Below are 15,437 nucleotides of genomic sequence, written 5' to 3'. Positions count from 1 at the left end.
ACACTCACTGCGTGCGTATCGACTGGCTTCTATGAATTTTTGCCAAGTCAGTTGCATGGACTGGGAAGGATATGCGATTTGGACTCGTTGGCCTCAGTTAAACAAGCCATAAAATGAAAGGGTGTAACAACGAGGATAGTAAAATGGTGATTATGACTTTTATTTTTATAGGCTGATTCCTTAATGCCTTGTGTTGACAAGTTTGCTCTGCGATGCAAGTGCAGCCCGATGTGGAAAGCCAGAGAAAGATTACTGGAGAAAAGTCCACCATCCTCACACACACTGTCTGCAATAGTCCTCACGGTCGTCACGTCTGTCACGTCTGTGCTTGACGGCTTCCACCTGCACCGGAAGGTGGAAACGACCGGTCGCAGGTGCTTCCCCCAGCGGTATTGCACACGACAAAACGATCCAGCAAATGGAGAAAGAAATGACCAAGACATCACATGTCTATTTCAGTTGATATGTGCGTTAAAATACCAACATTTTAACGTGACTCCAGCAAGGCATTAATAGAGTCACCTCCAACCTGCCAACCCGTCGGGCCTCCTGGGCAACCTGGCTGCGTGCCGTACAAGGAGAAAGAGGCTTAAAACGGCTTTTCAGAGGCCAGTGGGTTGCGTGACTGATGCTTCGTCCGTTGTTTCTACAGTCTATGGTCACCAGCAGTGAGTGGGACAGTCAGGCTGGGTCCTCTGGAAGCAGGGGAAACTAATCTTATATGTATGGATTACCTGACTACAAGGAGGCATGTAAATAGAGAAGAATACACAACCATGAATTGATCCATGGGAAGCACCATACGGAGGCTGAGGATGAGAACGCTCCCGTCAAATCAGGCAGACAAGAGTGAAACATGCTCATGTGCACGCTGATGATGCCTCACTTTGAGAGGGAGTTATTCTTGCAGTCCGTCAGTGGATAGTTGCTGAACTGAAATCTATGGAGCCAAATCAAGGCCAAAGGTTTTGCTAATTTGAAAATAAAATTTGAACCTGAAAATTCTTTTTTACAGTTTCAATTTTTTTTTTTTTTTTAGTATCAGATCTGTTTAAAAAGCTGTTTTAGATCGTACTTGACACCAATCGCAGTATTAAAGCAAAAAACTATGCCAGACTGTACAGTTCAACAGCCACACTTGAACTTGGACATTTCCCACTTCCACATACTACCAAGTACGGTCTAAAACAGCTTTTTAAACAGTTGATGCCACGCCCCCTATGCCAGATCGGGGCCAAAAGTCTGAAACTGAAAAAAAATAATTTTAAACTGAAAAAAAAAAAGATCTGAAACTGAAAAAAAAAGAAGTGAAACTGAAATAAAAAGTTCTGATACTGGAAAAAAATAAATAAACTGTAAAAAAGAATTTTCAGGTTCCAATTTTATTTTCAAATTAGCAAAACTTTTGGCCTTGATTTGGCTCCATAGAAATCTACGTTATCAGAATGGATTTGGAAGGCTTTTCCTCCTTTTAATCTCCTCATTAGATCCACGTGATGAGGGAGGTGGCGACCATGGCCCAGGAGAAGCTGGGAGTGTCCTGCGAGGTCATCGACCTCAGGACCATCCTGCCCTGGGACACCGAGACGATCTGCAAGGTAGTGGGGACGCCCACACACACACACACACACACACACACACACACACACACACACACACACACACACACACACACACACACACACACACACACACACACACACACACACACACACACACACACAACACTGCCTGTCCGTATTCTTGAGCCATTCTTTGTATGCTCCTGTACATTATTTAGACGCTGCATGCATCGCAACGTACATTTTCTTGCCGTGATTCTACTGATGATGGTGCAGAGTGAAGCTTTGCTCCTCTGGACTGTAGTTAGTTGTTTGACAAACAGAATTCCTTCTGACATTAGTGCAACAAACCCGCGCAAACAATCGGTATGTTTTATGTTTGGCTCTAGTTCAGTCGCATATTTGGGATTTGTTATTATTTCATCCTACAAAATGAACCATCTGAGAGAGGTGATCCCCTCCCCCTTTTTTTTGGTTGTCAGGCCTTTCAGTTTATGTGGTTTCTGCCTTCCACCAGCTATGGCACACACCAAGACAAAATATTTGATTTGGGAGGGTTCTGAGGGGAGTTTACTTTTTAGTGGGTCTTCCATCTGTGTTTGCTGTGAGCCGAGGATTGAAGCATAACACAAGGCAGTTTGAGGAATAAGTGCCGTAGGAAGGATTCTTTCCTGCACACCAGAGACGTGTCCGCGCACTAAACCACCAGGAGGCCATCTGGAGAACGTTTTCGAGAGCTCTCTTTGGAAATTGAAACCAAAGGTGTGTGTCAAAGCAGAACTCAAAGAGTTCACAGACGGAGACGGACCATGATTCCCGCATCTGCTCCGCTGCTTTTAGAGGCTCTTGAATAAATCTCATCACGTCTCTCTTGCCTTTTTTTTTGAATGGGAATACGCAGATATCATTTCATTTATCGCTTTTATTATTCATCCTCGGTCTCCTCTGGTGACACATACGACTTTGTCAGCGAGCAACACGCTGCCCACGCTGCCAAGCAAATCTCATAAGCAACAGTTACAGCGCGGGACGGAGCAGCCGTGGGAGGGTGGTAATTCAATAAGCAGTCAGTTGGAAGTGATGGCAGAGACTGCAGCATTGTCCTGCCGCTGAAATACTCACAACTCCCCGTAACCAGTATTCATTTACAGGGTGTTTGCTCGGGGAGTTCACAAGTGAATGCGGCCTTTTCATTATTTTCTTTTTTTCTTCAGAGTGTTGCCCCATCAAAACAACTACCATGAAATTGAATAGTGTGTTTTATGTGCTGTATTTCGGGCCTAATGCCCAGAATGCCACTTAGAGCCTGTCAACATCTTTCCTCGTCATTTCCTGCAGCCAGATGTGTTTCAAACATCTGTCAAACTCACAGCCGCCGAACGCGTAATCTGTTTCTGCCTTTCATCAAGTCAGTGCCGTCACAGTTGCTTCACACTGGTGCGCTGGTATCCCTAGAAGGTGTTTGTGTCTGGAGTTTCTTGCTCTCGTTTCCTCAGTTAGACGAAGAAAAGAAGCAAGAGAAACTGCTTTTCTCAAATTTCAGTGAAAGCATACGTCTGTTACCGGATACAAGTCAGGATTGTCTCCCAGATTAATGCTGAATGATATATGGTGAAGTTTTCCCTTCTTTTCTTTTCTTTTTTTGGTTTTACTTGTCGTGTGATTTAATCTGAATTTCACATGCAAGCCCACAGATGTGTTGAATTCAGGGTGAAAATAAAAAATAGTTGGGTGGCCGGCTTGGCGCTTGATGGCAGATTTGGAGGTGGTGAGATGCACGAATGCCGCATTTTGTTCCCTTGATGCATAAAAGGAGCTGCAGGGATAACACGGCGATGACCTTTAGTTTTACAAAGGCGGCCATGTCTCCCATTGTTTATTTGTAATGTCTGGCATGGACGCTGCCTGCGTTGCTGCTCGAATCCCTGACACACACGTCATTTTCTCACTCATAAAAAGCATCTGTTTGTTTCTGCTCCTTGATTTTTCTATTAGCCCCATGTTGGAAGTGATGGCAAGTTTAGACATGGAACTAGTTTTTGGATTCATTGAGCCAAGAAAATGAACTATTTTACATTATATCAGATGTATGAATATTTTTAGAGGGCTGATAGCCTAGTGGTTACAGAGGTGGGTTTCCCGTTCAAGTCCTGGGATGAACCCCTGAGAGAGGCCCTTAAGGCCCCAAGTGCTCCCCGGGTGCTGGAAAAATGGCTGCCCACTGCTCCCATGTTAACTAGTGATGGATAAAAGTTTCAGTGTGATGCGTAAGATATATACTGACACAGTATATATACTGTGTCAGTATGACAACAATAATTATATATTATAGGCCCCATTGTATCTGTAGGAATTGTTTTCCTCGTTCTCGTTTTTATTTTTCCGACGAAATGAGGGCCTTTTTGCCCCTCTAAACGTGCCCCAAAAGTCACCAAATTTTGCACTGGTGAAAAATGTGATATTTAATGGTTTGCATTAATGGGCGTGGCCTAATGGCTCAACAGCGCCCCCTAGAAAATTTGTGCCTCAAGCCCCACAATACGGTTTGACGTACATGCACGAAAATCGGTACACACCTGTATCATGTCGCAACTTAAAGAAAAGTCTCTTGGCGCCATGGCCGAAACCGAACAGGAAGTCGGCCATTTTGAATGAATCATGTAATTTAGTCAATTTCTTCGGCCGCTTCTTCGCCCGAACCGTAACGTGCACCCAGGTGTGTTATACATCAAAATGTGCGTCTCCATCCTGCGACAACACGCATTACTTTTCTCAGTCAAAAGCGTTACCATGGTGACGATAGACGCCAAAAAGCGTGCCCCCCCCTTCATCTGATAAGTCCATACAGATAAAACCGAACAGGAAGTCGGCCATTTTGAATGAATCATGTAATTTTGACGAAATTTATGCCATTTCTTCGGCCGTTAATGCAGCCCGAACCGTAACGTGCACCCAGGTGTGTTATACATCAAAATGTGCGTCTAGATCCTGCGACGATGGACATTACTTTTCTCAGTCAAAAGCGTTACCGTGAAGACGATAGACGCCAAAAAGCGCGCCCCCCCTTCATCTGATTGGTCCATATTTGATAGTTCCTACTTTCTGCCATAACTTTTGAATGGTTTGACATAAAGACTTGTGGGTGGTGTCATCAGACTCCGTTTTGAGTCGTTGAACATAATTGGTGCAAATTAGCCCCGCCCCTTCATCTGATTGGTCGATATCTGATAATTCCTACTTTCTGCCATAACTTTTGAATGGTTTGATATAGAGAGTCGTGGGTGGTGTCATCTGCTAAATGTCCAGGCCTGAAGAATCTACATGCAAGTCATACAAGCGCTTCCACTGCAGCACGCCTGAACGTGCACAAGGGTGCGACGGGCCGTTCATCGCTGCTTGCAGCTTTAATTATTATTATTATTTTAAATGCTAACTAAGTTTCAGTCTCCGGCTTTTTAAAATGTTCTTTACTTTTATCTATAATAACTTTCTCTTTCGGTTTTCTTGTTGGATAAAATGGAGAGATTTGACACGTGACCTTTAGATTCTGGGAAAGTGCGACGCAAAGCAAACGATGGAGTCACGGGGTAAAAGTCATCAGGTGAGATCAGAATCTCTCTTAAAACTGCAAAAACCATTACCGGGCTGTCACATGTTTTCTGCGATTAATGTAGAAAGAAAAAAAAAAAATCACAATCACTTTAGAGCCAAGTTTGAGAGAATTCTCCAAAACCGAGAGACGGTCCAAATTTGGTTCCAGAGGAAAGGCACAAATCTCCCAAATTTGAAATGTCCAAAAGCTAAAATGTCAATTTTTCAGTAGCTCCGCAGACCCACATGTCTGAAATGAGAGACAGGGCCCTGCTTGTCCTCGGTGACCCTGTACAGTAGTGCCCTAACTACCGGGTGCTGCAGTGCAGCTCTGGGCTGGCAGGACTTGAAATGTCTGAGAATCAGCAGAGCTGCAGCCGCAGAACCATCCAAGAGTTTTCTCACACTGTATCCCATCCATGCAGAACTAGTTTAAGTGGGATATCTATATATAGCTGTGATTTGGGGCTGTAGCTGCTGGTGTTTGTTTGCTTTCCTCTTTCATCTGTCATTAAATGAGACATGTTATGAAAAAAAAAAAGAAAGTTCTCTATGATTGAGAGCGTATAGAGAAATTTGGTTGTTTGAAGTAACTATCAAATCAAAACCACAGACAAAAATGTCACTCAGTGATCCTTTCATATGTGCAGGGGGCTTTTAGGATGTACATCCTTCTCCTCCATCTGTTGTTTTACTGCTTTCAGACGCAAGTTTGCCTTTTCTTTTTAAACGCTATTAAAACAGCGTTTGCCAACACTCTATTGTGTCCTTATAGATCTAATGTGTCCAGCATGCATAAGAATCTAGGCTGGTTATCTATAAGACAAAGGTCTACTTATACTTTGTTAAATTTTCTGAGGAATATACTGGTGACACGATCTCCGAAACAACTGTATGACAGATTATACTATCATTTTGCTCACCATGGTTACAATATAAGAGTTGAGGTTCATACTACCAAGGATGAGAATAGGTTTTATACAGAGAACTGTTTTTTACAGAGCCATGGTTGGCTGGAACTCTATACCAGTTCATATTTCTCATGTCGGTAGCAAAGATTGGTTTAAGATTCCGTTGGAACAATATCTTTTAAAATGTAATTATGATTTGACATTTGGAAGGAATTACAGGTAGTGTAAACCCAATGCTGCGTCCGAAATCCCATACTTCCACCCTAATGAGTATGCAAAATGAGTATGCGAGATTTTTTAGTGCGTCGGAAACATTAGAACGTACTCAATAGTATGCTCTATCCATACTCATTCTGGAGAAATGTATTAGTGTGGATTGATGGACACTAGCTAAGCAGAAACTTCCCACAATGCAATGCAGCAGTGTTTGGTTGCTAAGTGATACGTATATGTCGTAAGTATAATAATATTATTATATAATATTAATATTATAATGTTCGTATATAATAATATTATATAATGTCATCTTGTTTCGGCCAGAAAAAACGGGAAATAGCGGAGCGGAGCTGCTACTGCTGCTGTGACACGTCACTTCCTCCCAACGGCAGGTGACGTGTGCGCTCTTAATAGTACGTCCGAATTAATGCACACTACTGATATTTACTCAAAAGGGTGCCAAACTTAAGTATACTTTTTAGTATATACTGTTTAGTATGGCATTTCGGACGCACCGAATCACAATAAAGGTGAAAAGTGGTCAAGAATTCTAAGATAAGGTCATTTCAGGCAGGTATTGTTTATGAAGGTGGTTTATTTGACTTCATTTCTATGTATTTATGTCTGAGAATGATGGTGATTTAGTTTTATCCTCTGTGTTGTTTGTGACTAGGGGAGTTGTGTCTATTATTGTTTTGTTTGTCATGTATAATGTATGTCTGTTATGTATTAAGTGTTAATTTGTGTGTTGTGTGTATGTCGGACCCCAGGAAGAATAGCTAATGCTGTTGCTAATGGTGATCCTAAATCACCATTAAATCCTAAATAAAACAAACACTCACCGACGTCTCATCAGCATCAAGAGAGGTTGAGACAGAAGGGAACGTGGTTCCACTTCATAAGTCCCTTGTGTTTTGCTTTTCGCTTTGACAGTTTTATCATAGATGATTGCATCGCTATCACTTGTCTGCAGAGACGTTTCTTCCGCAGCGCCAGAAGTTCCTAAAGTTCTCCGTCGGCCCATTTTCCATCACTTTTTTTCCAAATTTCCCACATTCCTAAATTAGTGCTCTGATAGATCGCTGTGCTTACTTGCGGCAGCGATGAGTTGTGCATCCGCCATGTCATTATTTACGTTACCGCACCGTCTCATCGCAACACGATAAACACTGATTATCATTAATCATACTCGGGAGACCGACCGGGTCACGAACCACGCCTGCTTTATCATTTCTGGATGCACCGAGATCCACCACCTTGGTGTTAAATCAGTAGGTTCCACCCTCTTTCTACATTTATCTTCACCCACTTTCACATCTTTCTGCATTTGCTGTACTTAGCAGTAGCCGCTGCAAAGGTTTAACATTGATTTAAGAGAGACACAACCTCAGACCAGCTGCTGTGAACGAAATGATAAAGACGTGGTTGGAACGGGACCTTCTGAATCGTCTCTTTGGTATTTTTACCAAAACACATCACACCTTTCATCAAGACCTCAGGAGGTTTTTCAGCTTCTTAAGACATAATAATATGTTTAGTTTAGTTTATTTAAGAATCCCCATTAGAAGCACACAAATGTGCCTCTAGTGTGTCTCCTTTAGCTGTAAAATGTCAGGTAGTTTAGACTAGTATATAAACTTAAAAAATAAGGTTTGGTAGAGTATTTCTTTGTTGTAACGACTACTACTGATTTTGTCCGATTTCATCTATTCTTCTTATTTCTTTCTTCTTTGTTTAAATTTTAAATCATGCTTTTTGTTTCTACTATGTGATGTTTAGATGTCCCCGTGAAGCACTTTGAATCACCTTGTTGTTGAATTGTGCTGCAGAAATAAACTTGTCTTGCCTCTTGGTAATAAATCTTAACCCGTTGGAACGCCTGTTATTTCCTTTTCAACGGTGCCACATTTATAAGGAACATGCATTTGTGGGATGAACAGAAGAGCTGAGTATGTGGGTTGCGGCCATGAAACATTTGCCAAATCTTCTCTCCCAAAGCCAAACAGCTTATTTGCTGTTGCTAATGACTCTTGTTTTGATCACCCCCACAGAGCGGGTTTATCAGAGACAATCTCCAGAATCTGGGAGTGGAGAGGATGGACTGGTCTGCCAGCAGTCTTGACCTCAGCCATGTTGAACACTTGTGGGGTCAGCTTGTTCCTGCCAGAGTCACCATCACAACCACGTTGGCTGATTTGTGATAAATGCTGGATAAATCCCACAGCAGTGAGACCAGACTGGTGACCAGCGTGAGGAGGAGGGACCAGACTGCTGTGGTTGTGTTTGGTTCTTCCACACACTACTGAGGCTCTTGTTTGTTAAATGGATAAACTTAAATTAACAAATGTGTTGTTTCTTCAAACTTCAATCATCCAATCCAACAAACCACCAAACAAGAATCAAGGTTGTCATTGGCACAGAAGATCTGGCAAATGTTTCATGGGCGCAACAACCAACATACTCAGCTCTGCTGCTCCTCCCATAAATGCATGTTCCTTACAAATGTGGCACCGTTGAAAAGGAAATAAACAGCCTTTCCAACAGTAAGATTTATTACCAGGAAGCCTCTTTACAACAAAGAAAAAATCTACCAAACACTAATTTCCTTACTTTTTGTGTGATGTTTATTAAGAAATTGCGGACAATTTTAAAGTGATATTATGTTGTTTTCTTCAAGTATGAGCAAATACAGTTCAGGTTTAAAAGCTGAACTGAACTGAGTTGTTCAAAACATTTAAGCAGTCTGATATTGATTTACCTGAGGGCACAACCTGCACAGACTAGTTTTCTGTATTTTGCTAGTATTTCAGTCCTGTTAGATCCTCACTACTGTATCTGACTGCTGTATTTATATAGTCATGTTTTGTCTTTTTGCAGTAAAGATGTCAGGAAACTTAACTTATTAAAGGCAGGGTAAGCGATTTTGGGATGACAACACATCTGTTGATATTTGAAACTGAACAAAGCTCAGAGAGCTACCTCCTCACCAAAAGTCTCCCCCCTCTCCCACTTGATTTGAACCAACACTGTAACCAAACCCCCTCCCTGTCAGTGATTGGCTGGTGCAGTGTTTATTAGGGCCAGAGCACTTTTTTTTTTCGTTTTTCTTCTCACAAAATGAGGGCCTTTTTGCCCCCCTAAACGTGCCCCAAAAGTCACCAAATTTTGCACGCAAGCCAGGCCTGGTGAAAAATTTGATATTTAATGGTTCACATTAATGGGCGTGGCCTAATGGCTCAACAGCGCCCCCTAGAAAACTTTATGCCTCAAGCCCCACAATACGGTTTGACGTACATGAACGAAAATCGGTACACACCTGTATCATGTCGCAACTTAAAGAAAAGTCTCTTGGCGCCATGGCCGAAACCGAACAGGAAGTCGGCCATTTTGAATGAATCATGTAATTTAGTCCATTTCTTCAGCCGCTTCTTCGCCCGAACCGTAACGTGCACCCAGGTATGTTATACATCAAAATGTGCATCTCCATCCTGCGACAACACGCATTACTTTTCTCAGTCAAAAGCGTTACCATGGTGACGATAGACGCCAAAAAGCGTACCCCCCCTTCATCTGATAAGTCCATACAGATAAAACTTCGTGCCTCCAGCCCCACGATACGGTTTGACGTACATGCACGAAAATCGGTACACACCTGTATCATGTCGCAACTTAAAGAAAAAGTCTCTTGGCGCCATGGTCGAAACCGAACAGGAAGTCGCCCATTTTCAATTAATCGTATAATTATGCTTCAATTTATGCAATTTCTTCGGCCGCTTCTTCGCCCGAACCGTAACGTGCACCCAGGTATGTGATACATCAAAATGTGCGTGTCGATCCTGCGACGACGCGCATTACTTTTCTCTTTCAAAAGCGTTATGGTGGCGATGCTAGACGCCAAAAAGTGCGCCCCACCTTCATCTGATTGGTCGATATTTGATAGTTCCTACTTTCCGCCATAACTTTTGAATTGTTTGACGTAAAGACTCGTGGGTGGTGTCATCGGACTCAGTTTTCAGTACTTTACCTTCATTGGCATGAATTAGCCCCGCCCCTTCATCTGATTGGTCGATATTTGATAGTTCCTACTTTCTGCCATAACTTTTGAATGGTTTGATATAGACAGTCGTGGCTGGTGTCATCCGCTAAATGTCCAGGCCTGAAGAATCTACATGCAAGTCATACAAGCTTCCACTGCAGCACTGCAGCACGCCTGAACGTGCACAAGGGTGCGAGGGCCCGTTCATCGCTGCTTGCAGCTTTAATTATGGTTTGTAGTGGGGGCAGCAGCCTTCTCCCACTGTTTTTCCCAGTCTAAAGAGCCAGAGGGGTGTATGAAGACCAAGTTGTTTTATTCTTTATAAGATGGAAATTTGACTGATTTGAGTGTTTTGGGTTAGAAATCCTAAACAAACACTTACCCTGCCTTTAAAACAACTTTTAGGATGATTCAAAGATTCACCTCAAGCCTTGGCTTGTCTCCTGAGTAACGCGGAAAAACTTTAATTAGTAATGCAAAGATCCTGTGGGGATATTTGACTATTTTCAGTCAAAAGCTTACCTTTTTAATTTGAGAGCAGAACTGTTTATTCTATGTTTTATTCCCATGTGGTGCTGCTCTCCCTCGAAGCAGTTTCCTCACTCAAAAAGTTTCTGCCCGTGTTCACATCTGCTCTGCTTTACCTCCAAATTAAGAGCAGAGCCTTTGTCCAAGCAGCAGTCAATCTCAGAGAAGAAACCCGGGTTTGAGGTGAAGCAGAGGAGATGCAAGCACAAGCAGAGATGTCAGGACGGAGTTCTGAAACGGATCACAAGAATCCTGCTCTGAAAATGGGAATAAAAAAAGCTCCCGGTTAATGATAGTAATAAACCCCCATCAGATCCTAGGCTGCAGTTTGTTTCTCCACTTTGCCCTGTCATTTGTAATCCTGTGGCTGAGATAAAGGAAGAATCGGTGCATCATTGAATGCTTTTCTTAGCCTCGGAGATGGAGTAAATACTGAGTCAGCTTAATTCAAAAGAGTGTTCACCTGATGCTGAGCTTCTTCTACATGGACACATCTCTTTAAATGTGGCCTTTTGTGGTGCTTATTAACTCCCTGTCACATTCAGAGCGTGTGCAGACGGCAAGATAGGGTGCAGACGCACATCGGGCTGCTTGGCAGCCAATTAAAAATTTTTCATGTCCTATGAGTCACACTTGCCTTGCAGTCTTTCAGTAACAGGATGCATGCATGTGTTTGTGTTCGGGGGGTGAACCGACTCCTGCGCGAGCGGGACCTCGTCTTTTGAGTGCGGATCTGTGATATAAATAAAGAAAGATGTGTCTCTGAGAATGAGGGATCATTAAGGCAGCGATACAGAGGAACATGGCATCCTTCTTCTCTTGAGGGACCCGTCCTGGCAGCCAGCGACTACACTCATATCTAAATATAATCAACCTTTTTTTAACAAAGGGCATCATGGAAATGGCTGTGAAAATATAGAAAAAGTCATTTTTATTCTGCACCGCTGTCTAGACCAACGCAGTAAATGTAATAGTCTTTTATAAAGGCATAAGAAAAATGTCCGGTTTACCTCTGCCAGACTCGGGCTCAGATGATATGCTGCGGAAAGTCTTCCTGTCGTTTCTGGCCAGACTTCATGCAGAGTTGTGTAAAGATGTAGATCTTATATGACCTTTGTTATTTTTTCCCTGAGAGAACTGTTTAAACCTCTACATTTTAATGACTTTTTCTGGTTGTTCACATGGAATTAAGCCATAATTTCCCGGCATTCTTACATGAATACACATTTGCTTGACTTGTTGACTTGGCCACATGGTTGTTCTTAAAAAAGAAAAGGAAAAAAAAACAAGAGAAGAAAAGAGAAAGTTTCTTTCTTCATTTAATTATTCCATGAGTGTGTTTGTAGGTGATTCAACCTCTTCTTCAGGTTTTCCAGCCTGCAGATCTGGCCACGGAGGAACCCGGGCCTAGGCCAGTCATAATAGAGTCATCAGTTCATTAACTTTGACTGGAGATGGTTCTTCCCACGCCACCACTCATGCACCGATGTGCAGAAGGCTTGTGCATCTGGGACATCTTCGCAATTCTTCTTTTTTCCCCCACCTTTCAGTAGCTGGTGAATTGATTGAACGGGGCTGTTGGGGCCAGCACTCGGCATGTTGACTCTAAACAGGCCTCTGTGCGAGAAACCTGCTGCTGCCAATTAGCTGATGTGGCCAAAACGCAGGGCTGCATGAGAAGGGTAAGCCCCGCAGAGCGGCTCCAGCCTCCCCTTTCTACGTGACATTAATAAGGAGCTTAAAAGTCCTGTGTATTTTTTATTATTTTTATGAAACCACACTCAAAGCAGTCCGGGGTTTTGAAGACGGACCGTTTCCCTCTCACTTTTGGACTTGTGCATTCGATTAACTCCTGGCTGGTATTTAACATTGTGCAAAAAGTGAATTTTCTGCTGCAGAACTACGAACAGAACAGTTGCTGTGTTTGTGCCTCCTGATACCCCCTTTATGACCAGCTGGAGCCAAGTTGCTGGTTTGGCTCTGGAACCAGTTCAGAACTGGGTTAACTTTTTTTTTTTTTTTTTTTTTTTTTTTTTTTAATTATTGTAGTTATTGTAACAGCCCTAATTTTGGAACACCAAACACTTATTAATAAAAATAGAAAAAGTTTTTTATATTCAGTTTAAAACAGATTTTGTTAATTGACATTAGTGATGAACCCTGACTGAGCCTAAAGCGTCAAAACATCACTGATGTAATCTGATGCATCACTGACTTTTATTTTGAAAATCTTCCCTTTTGAAGATCTCTCTCTCCCTCCCTCTCTTATTTATATATATATATATATAGCTGGCAAGATGTTTTAGTCCGACTGGCTCGTATCTTGTTGAATTCTCCAGTTTTATTGGTTCTTAATTGTGCAACTTGGTCCCCCCAGTTAGTTTTCCCTCCAGAGCTGGTAGATTTTTGTGTCCAGTATTTAATCCCTCTGTTTCCTCTGTGCTAGCTTGATGTGGAGGGTGACTGAGTGTGTCTGAGGAGGTATCCTCTCAGCGTGCCTGTGCTCGCCCGGGAGTTTTGCAAGTCCTGGCTTCACCGATGAAACCCCTGAAGTGATAACCCCGTCCAAACCCGGCGTCCTCGCCGCACACTCCAAACTTGCACTTTACTCCTGTCATGAAAAGTGGATATTTTCAGCTTGAATTAAACTCAGCTGAAGCATAATCCAATAACTTTTCACAGTTGGATGAGGCATTGAAAATCAATATCCTCCCAGATCACTCCTTAAGCATTTTTCACATAATTCTCTTTCGACAGCTTTTCTGGTGTGTGGCCTTGTTTGTCCAGAATCCGTCTGTCTGGCCGGGTGAAGGAAATTGGTCCATTTGCAGTCATGTATCTGACGTATTAAAGATAACAAAAGAGCGAGTGTTATTTTTTTAAGAGGGATGAAGCCCTCACGCCCCAGAGCGGCTCTGAACATGTGGTCTTGCAAACACAAGAGGAAGCATGTTCGCATGAAGACGATAAGCTCAGCGTTTTGCTCGCGCTGGATTCATCAGGCCTGTGGGTCTCCGGCGTGGCCGGAGACAGCTTTCTGGAGCCCGTCGTCCCCCGCCTGGACGAGTGTAAACGTTCCCCCTCAAGACATGTATCTGGGCTCGCACCTCCGCCGGAGTCTCTGTGACAGCAGCGCCGCCTGGATCTTAGCCTTCGCTGTGATGCAACCAGTTTGGCTGAACCTGCTCAACCCAAGATAACACGTGTATGAGGAGTCGCTTAAGGACAGTACACTGATGCTCTAATGTCTTCGGGCTCAAACAAAAGCACAGTTTGATGAAGATGGTGGGAATGCAGAGGGAGGATTTCTTCAGCAGGAATGCGCATCAACATCTGCACTAGTTCTTGGAAGTGATGCAAGTTATGATGTGTGTGTGTGTGTGTGTGCTCCGTGCTGCTAAGGCTGCACAGATAGGTCAGTGTTAACCCAGCTTTATTCACCTATTACTCCCTAATGTGTATCCTGAGTGGGAGCCGGCAGGTAAACACGGGCTGTAGACGCAGCGTGGAGTCTGACAGGACACGGTGCACTCGGCTGTGTTTGTCATCCACTCAGGTAGAAGCAAAAACAGGAAAGCGAGATGGACTTTGGAAGTCACCATTGTTTTTCGTTTCAGCGTCCCGTTGAGCGCGTTTGCTGTCGGCTGTGCTCGTTATTATCTTTGATAAAAAGCCAGCACAATTATTTATGCTGATAAACTGCACGTTTGGACGGAGTTTGAGTTGTTGTCTTGCAGGAACATAGTAAAACATTTAAAACTTTAAGTGTTTTATTTGTACTGAACCAAAGAGAGGCTGAGCTGCATCGGGGATATTTGTGGCTTTTGGAGGAGGCTGCTTTCAGAGGGCAAATCAAACGAGCAACATGGACGCACTCATTTATTTTTACACTCAACCAACTTTTCTCATGCTTGTCTGAACTTGTTTTGGAAAGTATTTTCTAACATCTCGATGCTTGAGTGCTTGAATTATTGTGGTTAAGTGAGCTTTTTAGCTCACTTAACTTGTCCAAAATCCCGTCTTAAGTTTCACTGGCGGTCCGGCAGCTGAATGTTTAATTCTCCACTGATAAGCGTCTCTGTTTACAGCTCAGTTAGTTTCTTAATGATTCTGCAACCCGAACCATCTTTCTTTATAAATATATATATATTTATATCGGAAAACAAAGCTTTATTTATAAATCATCCTATTGGGGGGGAAAAAATCAGGAGAGAAGCCTTGCATCCTTTTTTCTGGAAAGAAGAGACATCCTTTCAGCTGACTTTACGAGTTTGCTGATATACCACTCACATCAGTCTCTTTGTCTTTGTATTTCAGCTGAACTTGTGCTGAAAGATTGTCAGGAACGCGTCCAACAAAACCAGCTTCTAAACAGACACATGAAAATTTGTTGACGCAAGTCCCAGTCTGCCTGTTTGTAAGTTGTCTCTACAGTGATGACACAGGGACCCAAAGTTGTAAAATGCTGATTATTGTTCCCCGGCAGCAGATAAAGCTCTCTTCCTTAGTGAAGATGTGCAAAGTGCTGACTTCTATCAAACTGAGAAAAGTCCCAATGCCTGTAATGATATCTGTGTCGATGAGCAAGTCGTG

The 15,437-nt window shown here is 42.8% G+C and overlaps 1 protein-coding gene across 1 annotated transcript in view; it reads left to right on the top strand.

Annotated features, from left to right (window-relative positions):
- The window catches only part of bckdhb (branched chain keto acid dehydrogenase E1 subunit beta), a 96,907-nt gene that overhangs the window by 27,712 nt on the left and 53,758 nt on the right, over nucleotides 1-15,437 (top strand). Inside the window, exon 8 of the mRNA XM_061718215.1 lies at nucleotides 1,488-1,598. Coding sequence (XP_061574199.1) covers nucleotides 1,488-1,598 — 111 coding nt within the window. The remainder of the gene's footprint in view (nucleotides 1-1,487; nucleotides 1,599-15,437) is intronic.

The sequence above is a fragment of the Cololabis saira genome, chromosome 3, assembly GCF_033807715.1.
Source record: "Cololabis saira isolate AMF1-May2022 chromosome 3, fColSai1.1, whole genome shotgun sequence".
Taxonomy (NCBI): domain Eukaryota; kingdom Metazoa; phylum Chordata; class Actinopteri; order Beloniformes; family Belonidae; genus Cololabis; species Cololabis saira.
This window is presented reverse-complemented; position numbering and strand designations above follow the sequence as displayed.